We start from the raw sequence: 12,023 nt of genomic DNA, 5'->3' as shown, positions 1-12,023 counted from the left end.
TCTTCTTTGAGTAGATGCAGATGTGCATTCCACTTAAGTATATGCATGTGCCGGAGCCTTTTCCCTAGCAGTACCCGTAGGGGGTCGTCTCTTGCACCTCATGGCTGTGCCCCCTCCCCTGGCTATGAGGGTGCCACCCTGACCCCCCTCAGTTCCTTATCACCCATGGCGATGAGAGAGTTCTGTGTGGCTGTAGTCTCTCAAACTCTCATTTGGTCTTACCTTAGTTTATTGTTGTATATCATCAGTTACTTAGTGTTAGTGGGTAGTTAGTGTTCCCTGGTGCTGCCCTTACCAGGGTTCAAACATGCCTTTTTGTGGAGGGAAGATCCCCAAGAGTGACTCGCACACATGGTGCTTGCTTTGTCTAAGCAAGGCCCACCTTAAGAAATGCTGTTTAATTTTAAAATTGTTTAAAAAGTGGAATCGGGTGGCGCAGGACCTTCACCTCAAGCAGCACCTGCTTGAACAAGCCATGGGGCCTTATCTGGTACAGAGGCCCTCTTTGGGCTGAAGATCGCCCTTGGACTCGGAGAGCACTGCCAGCTCTTATTCTGGGGCAGGTGCCTCACTGAAGAGACGAAGGATCCATTCCTTTTCGGCGCCAAAGAGGAGGTCTCATAAGACCATTTGGGACTGCTCCAGATCACAGGGTACCTGCCTCCCCAGGAAAAGTGCAGACTGGCACAGGCCCGGTTCTGGTGTGTGGGATGGCACAGGTACCTCTGATCTTCCTTGTTACCAAGTGGGAAGGGCAGAAACTTCATACCATTGATTCTAGTTCTGGTCTCCGGGTGTCCATTGAGTGTGGTACTGACAAGGGAATTACTGGTACCAACTGTGTCCATGTTGTTGACATGCCAGGCAGCCACAGACCTCTGCCTTTTGGTCCAGGACTTTCCCAGGGCTGTGCCGCCTGTGACCCCTCCAGTGGAGGAAGCCACTAAACCTTTGTGTCTGTCGGCTCCGCATCCGGACACTTCCCTTCTATGTTGGGGATGGAGCCAGTACTGGAATCGGTGCAGGGAACCTTGGCCTGGGACTCTCATTGGCCCACTGCATTCCACACTTCAAAGCGGCTCCCTCTCCTGCCCCCGACGTTGCCACCTTCAAGTGCTCCGGTACTGATGTTTGCCCCAGTACTGCCCACTTTCTGTGGCACCAGCTTGCTCAGTACCACCTTCATTGAGGGCACTGATTCTCGCCTCTTTCTGGGCAACGGATGAATAGGGCTGTCTACTGGCTCCTTCAGGCATCGCTCTGCTCACGTTGCCAAGATCTTGTGACTCTGATTCAAAGTTGGAGGAGTTGTCGTTCAGCTCTGCATCACCTAATGAAATCCAGGGGCCACCAGTGGACCAGTATAGCTTTCAGGGTTGGCACGTGCCCTGTGGCCAGGACGGAGGTTCCTGGCCTGGTCCCTGTTGGTCACCAATGACCTATTCCAGTGGTTCTCAACCTATTTACCATTGTGGGCCGCATCCAATACTACCTGTATGGCCTGTATGTGAGGATGTCACATGGGCCACAGCTCTGTGCTGATTGGACTGCGGGTTGAGAACTACTGCCCTACTCATATTAGTGACCTTGGACTTGGTGAGATGCTCCTCATTCACAGAGATCCCGCTTAAAGCTGAAATTACCCTCCAGGTTGACAGTGGTGGATCTGAATCAGACTCAGGCCCGGCCATTGGTGGTTTTCCTCACCGCAGAACTGCTGTTGTCCTCCCAGGTAGGACTTCCTGGGAACGAGAGCCAGTTTTGGGTCAGCCAAGATCTTCGTCCTTGTTGCTGGACAATGCTGTGTTGCTGAGTTAATCCTTGCCTTCTATCCTGGAGGACTTTGAGGGATGCGTCTACTGGTATGTCTTGGACAACCAGGCAGAGTTCCTCCAAGAGAACTCGCACAAACTGGTGGACATTTTACAGCCTGCCGTCCACTGGAGAGTGGGCCTCCTGATCAGTGATGCACTCATTGAGCCGATGAGACCCCTACAGAGTACACTGGCCTCGGTGGTGAAATACTTGAAGTGCTGCTTTGGTCCTATGCAGGGATGTGAGGAGTTCTGTTCCCATCCAGCCCAGAACTCCCTGGTAGTAATGATGGTAAATGACAGGGCCTGGCAGAGTTGGTTCAAGTCTACCTTTAAGGATAGAGATTCCAACTGGTTGGATGTTCTGGGCAGGAAGATCTATACCTTATCGTCCCTGCAGATGAGGATTGCTAGTGAATAGGGCTCTACCACGTTCATGGTCCATTTTGGTCAATTTCATGGTCATAGGATTTAAAAAATCATAAATTTAATGATTTCAGCTATTTAAATCTGAAATGTCACCTTGTTGTAATTGTTGGGGTCCTGACCCAAAAAGGAATTGTGTGTGTGTGTGGGGTGGGGGGGTTGCGGTACTGCTACCCTTATTTCTGCCCTGCTGCTGGCAGCAGAGCTGCCTGAGAGCTGGGCAGATGGAGAGCGGCGGCTGCTGGCTGGGAGCCCAGCTCTGAAGGCAGAGTCGCTGCCAGCAGCAGCACGGAAGTAAGGATGGCATGGTATGGGATTGTCACCCTTCTGTGTTGTAATTGAAATCAGTGTATATTTTTTATTACAAATATTTGCACTGTAAAAATGATAAAAGATGGTATTTTTCAGTTCATCACGTACAAGTATTGTAGTGAAATCTTTGTTGTGAAAGTGCAGCTTACAAATGTAGTTTTTTTTTTTTTTTAACATAACTGCACTCAAACAAAACAGTGCAAAACTTCAGAGCCTACAAGTCCACTCAATCCTCCTTCAGCCAATGGATAAGACAGACAAGCTTGTTTACATTTACAGGAGATAATGCTGCCCTCTTTTTTTTTTAATTACAGTGTCACCAGAAAGTGAGAACAGGTATGTGCATGGCACTTTTGTAGCCAGCATTGCAAGGTATTTACGTACCACATATGCTAAACCAGTAACTTTTTTACTGGTGACACCATTCACATAGCAAGCCACTGAGCATTACCTTCCCCCCTTCATAAATTAACACTTTTAAATATATTTAACACCATTATAAATGCTGGAGGCAAAGCGGGGTTGGGGTGGAGGTTGACAGCTCACGACCCCCCATGTAATAACCTCGCTACCCCCTGAGGGGTCCCAACCCCCAGTTTGAGAACCCCTGTGCTAAACATTCGTATGCCCCTTCATGCTTCGGCCACCATTCCAGAGGACATGCTTCCATGCTGAAGTTGCTCATTTAAAAAAAAAATGCGTTAATTAAATTTGTGACTGAACTCCTTGGGGGAGAATTTTGTCCCCTGCTCTGTTTTACCTGCCTTCTGCCATATATTTCATGTTGTAGTCTTGGAGTATGACTCAGCACATGTTGTTCATTTTAAGAACACTTTCACTGCAGATTTGACAAAACGCAAAGAAGATTTTTTTGAGATTTCTAAAGGTAGCTACAGCACTTGACCCAAGGTTTAAGAATTTTCCAAAATCTGAGAGGGATGAGGTGTGGAGCATGCTTTCAGAAGTCTGAAAAGAGCAACTACTCTGATGCAGAACCTACAGAACCCAAACCACCAAAAAAGAAAATCAGCCTTCTGCAAGTGGCATCTGACTCAGATAATGAAAATGAACATGTGTTGGTTTGCACTGTTTTGGACTGTTACCGAGCAGAACCGGTCATCAAAATGGACACACGTCCTCTAGAATGGTGATTGAAGCAAGAAAGGACGTGAACCTTTAGCGCATCTGGAACATAACTATCTTGCAACACTGGTCAGTGCCATGAGAACAGTGCCCTGAGAACACCTGTTCTCGCATTCAGGTGACATTGTAAACAAGAAGCGGGCAGCATTATCTCCCTCAAATGTAAACAAACTTGTTTGAGCAATTGGCTGAACAAGAAGTAGGACTGAGTGGAGTTGCAGGCTCTAAAATTTTACATTGTTTTATTTTTGATGCAGGTTTTTTGTATATAATTCTACATTTGTAAGTTCAACTTTCATGATAAAGAGATTGCACTACAGTACTTGTATTTGATTGAAAAATACGATTTCTTTTGTTTTTACATTGCAAATACTAGTAATCAAAAATAAACATAAAGTGAGCACTGTACATTTTGTTTGTGTTGTAATATCAATCTATTTGAAAATGTAGAAAAACCACAAATATTTAAATAATGGTATTTTATTATTGTCAGTGCGATTAATCACAATAAATTTTTTTAATCACGTGATTAATTGCAATTTTTTTAATTGCTTGACAGCACTACTTAAATCCTAATAAACTGCAGTTTTTTAGATGAGCATGCTTACTTCCATTACTCCTTGATCAGACAGAATCACTGAGTTCCTGTTTGATTTTATACCTTACACTAGCTGGAGTAAAAGAGTTAAGTTGCCCATGTTGGGGGTTCTGAAGACCCTGTGTAACGGCTTTGGATGCTCCTGAAACTCTAATATGGTCTTGGAGAGATTTAAAACTGGAGTATCTTTTTAACTATGTCAATGAAATTTAGCCTTCAAAGAAGTTGGTGTATAATCTCAGTGTTGAGATTTTGGATGTGTTCTCTTGTTACTGGCACGTGGCCAAATATAGTTATTGGATAGAAAGGGTATTGTGGCAACCAGGGACCAGTTTGAGAAATTATGTATTTTATCCTTGGGCGGGAAAAATAGGAGTAGTGTCTATATCCATGAGGTTCCTGTCTGCACATGTGGCAGGCTGTTAAATGGTAGCTGTAGTGAGAGGTCTCCCTAAAGTTAATGTGTTACTGATACGTCCTTGATAGGTTCAGTCACTACTAATAATTGTTGGGTGGTCCCACTTGCAGTCCACTATTTCTTCCATCTTCTGAAATAGATCCCTCAATTGATGAGGAGTTGTGTACTGAACCCAGAATGATACTTCACCACTTAGTCTGTCATTATTGGAGAACAGAGGCATGAGAGATGTGCAGGTTGAGCAAAGTTATTGGGTTTAAACAATGCATAAACATTAAGGAGAACATAAAGCAATTTATAATGAAATGACATTGATAATGATATGCTGGTTATGACGTCCATACTGGGCGAAGTAGTGGAACTGCTGATCGCAAACTTTATCAATAAAAATTTATTGTAATTGGAAATAGGTTCTTCTCAAAGTACAATATCAGATTGGTTGGCAAGATTACAAGTTTGAATGGTAAGGGTAACTTGTGTAATATACTTTTTCTGTTAGATAATCGATTTATTACTACATTATATCCTGACTTAAAAAAATGTACAAAATCAATATTCCCATTAAATGATAAATCTCAAAACTTGTTGAGGGTTTGAGTAAGGTGTATCTAGAGGGATGTATCAGAGGGATTAGCTCTTATCCCAGTGCTATTCAATATTGATCAGTAACCTGAAAGGAAATATAAAATTATTGCTGGTTAACTAGGCAGATGACACAGACTGGTGGGTTGGTAAATGATGATGACAGGTCATATATACTGAGCAATCTGGATCACTAGGCACAATCAGATATGTATTTTAATAGTTAAATCTTGTATACTTACAAAGATAGATATTGCCATGCTAGATCAGATCCATGATCCACTTTAGTCCAGTATGCTGTCTCTGAGTACTAGCCCTGTTGATTGAAGAGGCATCCCAAAATTGTGTGTGTGTCTTGCTACCTTTGTTGGAAAGACAGTGAGATAAAACATAGTTTATGTGGATAGAAGAGATATTTTATTTTACTGTTTGTAGAAGCTATACATAAAACAAATAAAACAAAAATAGAGAAACTATGGGAAAAGGCTGTTCCCATATCTTCAGGTCTCGGTACCACTGTAGACTGCTTAAGCATCATTCTTTTCATTTTTGCTAGTGTCAGGAGAACCATTAGATATATGTATGGCCTTATTGTAATAATCCTACTAATTTTTGAGGCATCTCATTTTATTCTTCACCAGAGTTATTTTAGTGAACTCTTTATTTCCATAGGTATCCAGCTCATATTGAAGAAATTGACTATGAAGAAGGAAAAGTGCTTATCCATTTCAAACGCTGGAACCACCGATATGATGAATGGTTTTGTTGGGACAGTCCTTATCTGCGTCCCTTAGAGAAAATACAGCTACGGAAAGAGGGGTTACATGAGGAAGATGGATGTGGTGTAAGTTGAAAACAGAGTGTTCAGTGAATTCCCATTATTCAGCTAGTTATGTACAAAGTCTTTTATCCAAACCCATTAAGGTCCCTGAATACGTGGTCAGATATAATTTGTGATTATTATAGCTGAGTGCTGACAATGTCATTGGTGTGGTACAGACGGAGGAAGAAACAGTCCCTGCCTGAAGGAGCCTACAGTCTCAATAGAATGGTGTGAACTTTTCTTTTTTACATATCTAGCCCAAGGTAAATTCATTCTTGTGCACAAGTGCTGCTGCAGTGGCTGCCAGTTGAAGGATATGGGGTGTTCCTTTCATTTTTGCTTTTTTCCTTTTAACAAATAAATAGTTCTAGTGTTTTAATGAAGCAGTATATTTTAAATCTTCCTAATTTTGTTTCTCTAATTCAGGAAGTGTAAATTGTTAGTTTTTTTTTCTCTTTGTAGGGATTTCGTATAAACGATCAGGTATTGGCTTGCTGGTCTGATTGTCGTTTTTATCCTGCCAAAGTCACTTCTGTTAACAAGGATGGTAAGTCACAGCTATTCATTTTGTTCTACTTAATGACTGGGTAACTTCCATTGTGTTCAGAATTTCCTCATGCTTCCAGAGAACATGGCACATCTCTGAAAGAAAAGTCATTACACTACAGTGTGTTAATTTTATGAAAAAGTTAGTTTTTCAATTCTATAACTTCTCATTAAATGTTGTTGATACGTAAAGTGGGTATGTTGTGCAGTTTTTTTTGTTTTGTTTTTTTTCCCCAGTGGCTAGCATGAGCTACCAAATGACCTAACTTGGGGGGGGCGAGGAGAATCAATTACGTTTTTGTTTTGTTTTTTTTTAAAGCCACTTCACATAATTGCTAAAGAAGTGCTGGCAGCAGAGAAAAGGCACAACATAATCTTTTTGTCTTAAATGAGAGGATCCAATTTGATGAAAAATTATTTCTCTAAGATTCACATTAATGCTTTCACCCTTAATGTATTTTTTCTATATCTGGAAGACACAGGCTAAATGAATAAAATACAAAGGTCTTTTTAAATATCTGGGACCATCTTATGTATTGCTGAATTCATCTTCCTTGAAATGCAGCGGTCTGAGGTTTATTTTCTTTTTCAGAGGTGCACAAAGCATTCTTCTACCAAAACTATCTCTGTATTCTTGATGAGTGTGTCAGGCCCACTATTAAATACATAAAAGTGGGAAAGAGCGTAGACATGTATTTTCTGTTGAAACTTAAATTATTCTACATTTAAATCAGGTACGCTTTACTTTCAGCAGAATGCGTTATTTTCCTCCTCATAGAAGTTGGAATTCAAATTTGTTACCTCTACAGTATGCTTTCTGGAAAATATACTGTAGGGAATGCTGTTTGGGAGTTGTAGGCTGGATCAGCTAATAGAATATGGTCCACTATCAGTTTCAAAGAGTCAAACAATGAAGCTTGTGTCAGTTTCTTTTGGAGATTATTCCACAATTTAATACAGCTCTCTCAAGATTATTTGCTGTGGATATCGCTTAGAGAGTTACAGAATAATTTTCAGCCTAATGATTCTTAATATAGGTCACTAAAATATGAGAGAAATGGGTAGAAATGTGAAACACTTGAGTCTGACACACTGCTATGCAGGAGCAGAGTTTAGATGTATTTAGCATCATAATTTCTCGGCTCTTCTCTTGTCCAGCAGGATGTAAGGCATTTATAAATGTGTTTGTAACTTGGTCATTGCAACAACGTCACATGGGGGTACAGTTTTTTTTAATTTAAAATTTTTTTTAATCTATAGGAATATTTTCATAATTTAGGAGAGATGCAAAATAGTACAAAACATCTCAGTTGCAGAAAGTTTAAGCAAAATCAATCAATCACCAATTGCAAAAACTCCAGGAACACCTACAAAATACATTTAATTATTGCAGAACTTACAGGTTAAACACACAGGGCCAGTTCCTACTTCCTGCACGCCCTGCCTTCATTGGCACTACCAGTGTGAATACTGTAAACGGGAAGGAATTGCTCATGTTCTTTAATTTGATTTTGATTCCCTTTCTATTTGTTAATCTCAAAATTAATTCTTTTGTTTTGTTTTTTTAGTTGAAAGCATGTCTAAGAAATAATTTCATCAATCCCAACATGCATGCTTTCGTGTGTACTGACAAATTGTTTTACTCATGATTTTTATTAATAAACTCATTCTTACATTAATATAGACAAAACTAGAAGAAATAAACTGTATTCTCCCTTCATACATGTTTCATTAAAGATGTCTGAAGTTTAAGGATACACATTTTCGTAACCCTAAAAAAGTGAATTTTTACTTAGAACCAGATGTGCATCTCTAGAACTGGAATGCTCAGTATTTATTCTTTGAATAATTATCAAAATGCAAGTTAAATTACACTGTTAATCAGGATGTGTTCTCAAATTTTAGGTACTTACACTGTGAAATTTTATGATGGAGTAGTTCAGACTGTCAAAAATATTCACGTCAAAGCTTTTTCCAAAGATCAGGTGAGAAATGTTGTTTTCTCCAATTTAATTCTAAAAGACTAGCTGTTGCTTAAATCTGACAGTTCAATTGATTTGTTCATGTTGGCGTCAGTGAAAAATCCATCAAGTGAACACTTATCTGTCACTAAATATGATACCCACTGGGCAAAGAAAACCTAATAAATGAAAAAAGGCAATTTATGGTATGGCTCATGAATATTCAAGTTTGTTGCTGCTTCTTCTCAGAAGAAATAGGTCTTGAAACAAAGATGTTCTATGTATCTCTGGTTAAGGCTCCTTTCTTCGATTCGTGGACGATTCAAAATGGACACATTCTAGGTTTATAGGGGGTCATTTCAAACATAGCACAAGTGTCTTACTTATTTTAAACAGTAATATCAGTAGAAACAAAACTGCTAAAATTGCCCAATTTTTTTTTAAAAAGAGGGGGTGGGCGTGGGTGTGTGTCAGGAATAATTCTTTTCCTATCCAATATAATACTTGCCCAGAATTCACCTAGTTATAGTCTGACTACCCTTCAGGACCCCTCCATGAGGGAGGATTCAGGGCCTCCTACATTAAGTGGTGTAAGCTTTCACTTCATAGATGCATTAGGGGGATACGTTTTTTTTCTCTTCACCCACATTCTTCTTCCATGGAGGATCTCTTCTGCCTGATAAGGCACGTTACTCCCCCTCCCCATTCACAGTGATATCCTTTAGCCAAGGGCAGAAACAAGAATTGGGTCACTTCTAAAGACCTCCCGCCCCCCCCCTTCGCCCCCCGCATGATAGCAGAATGAAGCACTTCCTCTTTTCCTCATTGTAATTTGTGAATTTCAAGTAATAGGATGTGTAACTTTTTAGTGTAGGCTTATAGTAAAAGTTCTGTAATATTGTTTTTATCGAGACTCTTAACCAGTAAATGATTTTAAATAAATATTAGAAATTTATCACTACAGGATTGTGATTTAAGTTTGTATCATATCTGTCATGTATTGTCAATACTTTAATCAGCTCTGCCCTAATAATATCCTGTGATAACTTTGTTTTTTAAATGTATACCCATCACACAGTTGTTCCTGACCACATTTATCGTTTTAAGAAGTGTGTGTGTGTGAGACTAGCTGATCACTGTCAAATAAAATGTCAGACTCCAGCTCTAGGTTGTAAACATAACCCACAGTCATGTCCTTAGGCAAAAGCTGTGCACCAAAACTTGAAGGCCAGTAGGCTGGGCATCTGTCAGACTTGTGGAAGAAGTGAATTCTAGATTTGATGGTTCTTCATTCAGATGCCATGCCAACAGAAATTGTCAGGCGAGAGTCTGTTGGCTAATCTCTTCTGTTGTCAATACAGGAGGAGATCCTGGAAGAATCTTCATTGCAATGACAAGTGGATTTATTTTATTTAAAATGTGTGTCTTATTTCACTGAATGATCTTTTTATGAAATGTTCTGCATAATTTTTTATTTGATTACATACGTCCATTCCTCTGAAGGCATGCATGTGTGTCTCGTGCACTGGTGCTGGAGATTTTTCCCTATCAGTAACCATGGGGGTGGCCTCTGATGCTGTATGATACCATTCTTTTGTAGTTGTAAGGGAGATGCTGTGCTGGACAAATTTTCTGGTTATGTTCTAGTGTATCATAATTAGGGAGAAAGGGTAAAATTTTCAGAAGAACCTGAATGACTTAGCTCAAGTCGCAGTAAAAGGGGAATTAGGTTCCTAAGTCATTTAAGTCTTTCTGCATATGTTAACTAACATCCTCAGTTGGAATTAAGTATGATTCCATTAAATTTACTTAATCCTCCAGTAAAGGAAAAGGCATTTGAATTACAATAAATAAAAGACTGATAAAGAGAATCGAGCAAACGTTTTGGATTGCTATTTTTTTTTCTACGTAGAGGAAAAATCCTTTTGCTAGTCTTTCAGGATTCAGACTTGGAGTGGCCATAAAGCATTTGGGTATTGGATTCTTCAGATTTTTCAAACTTCCACTATACAAATACCTCCCACTGCTTTTTTGCTCGAAAAAAACTGCAGAAGGGAACAAAATTGTGTAGGTGTATGAAAGGTTTTTCCTCTTATGACACTGCCTCGGCTCATCCCTGTGGTAGGAATCAAATAACCTACAAAGTAAGCCAGGAGACCCTTTTCAGAGTTCACCCCATGTGTGGCAGTGATGACACCTTTTTATCATCACAGCATGCAAGAATCTAGATATTGATAAACAGTCCAGTCACATTCAAAGCTCTTGAAATCACCTGTTTCCCATTCAGTGTCTCAGGGTTGAGTAATGTAGGGAAGTTGGTCTTGGAGTCCAAAGACCAAAAATACTCTAATATTTTATTCACAGACAGAAGAACTGTGTGAAGATAGACTTAAGGTTAAACATATGTACCGGTTATTTAATACTACAGGGATGTTGTAATTAAGGAAAAACCAAGCATAAAAAACCCATGAAATTCTGTTAACGTTACACTTAAAAGAAATCCAAATATGTTAAGGTAAGAAATGTATAATTGATCCACTCAAACAACCTTAAGTGTGCTCTCTAGTAATACCATGTAATAATCATATATTATTATTATTAAGGCATTTGTTTATGGTTGAACTGATTTTTAAAGGCAGATTTTTTTTGTAGATTTTTATCCTTGTGGCATCACTACTGGGTAGAATTCATTTATTTGGGTGTATTTCTTATAAGTATAACCTTTAATCTGAATTTCCTGACTTCATAATGCTTGGTTTGGGATGATTACAACATCCTTGTAATATGTAATTTTTTTAACCCTTAAATTACAGATACATAATCTCAATATTAACTGAATTTTAATGGAGTATTTTTGGTCTGGCAATTTCCTGAATTTTTAAAATTAGCAGATTTCATACACAAACCGGAAGTAGCAAACCGCAAAAGAATCTGCTATACAGCGTTTCTGATGTTTTAAAGATATCAACCATAAATTTTTAAATTAAATTTTTTCTTACCATGTAAGAGCACATTTGTTGGCACACCAAAGCAGCCATAGTTGCTGGCCAGTTAAGCTAGATTTTATAGCTGTTTGCATTGCCAGAGCAGGGCACAACAGCCAGAGTTAAGTGGTTAATCTGACTGTTAATTTGTAATTGCCTTGTTGGTTTAGAGGGTTGTATTAGGGTGTCTGTGTGGGCGGGAGGGCAGAACCCAGTCCCTGGGTCCCAATGTCTGTGCTTTAAAGGCTTACTGTGCATTCCTCTGTCTGTTCCCCCTGCCCTGTGCCATGCCATGAGGAGCCTTTCAAACACCAATGTCCAAGCTATCAGGAAGCCATGGAATCATTGAAGAGCAATGACAGTTGGGCCTAGTAATCTGCTGATGAGAATTTTTGACCTGTGTTTAGTTTCCCTCA

General features: G+C 39.7%; 1 protein-coding gene across 7 annotated transcripts in view; it reads left to right on the top strand.

Annotated features, from left to right (window-relative positions):
* PHF20 (PHD finger protein 20) overlaps positions 1-12,023 on the top strand; it is a 176,293-nt gene that overhangs the window by 42,666 nt on the left and 121,604 nt on the right. For all 7 annotated transcript variants that reach the window (XM_074970384.1, XM_074970389.1, XM_074970388.1 and 4 more), the window contains exons 3-5: positions 5,966-6,137; positions 6,579-6,663; positions 8,568-8,647. In XM_074970384.1, coding sequence (XP_074826485.1) covers positions 5,966-6,137; positions 6,579-6,663; positions 8,568-8,647 — 337 coding nt within the window. The remainder of the gene's footprint in view (positions 1-5,965; positions 6,138-6,578; positions 6,664-8,567; positions 8,648-12,023) is intronic.

The sequence above is a fragment of the Natator depressus genome, chromosome 13 (genome assembly GCF_965152275.1).
Source record: "Natator depressus isolate rNatDep1 chromosome 13, rNatDep2.hap1, whole genome shotgun sequence".
Lineage (NCBI taxonomy): Eukaryota > Metazoa > Chordata > Testudines > Cheloniidae > Natator > Natator depressus.
The sequence above is the reverse complement of the archived record's forward strand: the minus strand, read 5'-3'. Positions and strand labels throughout refer to the sequence as shown.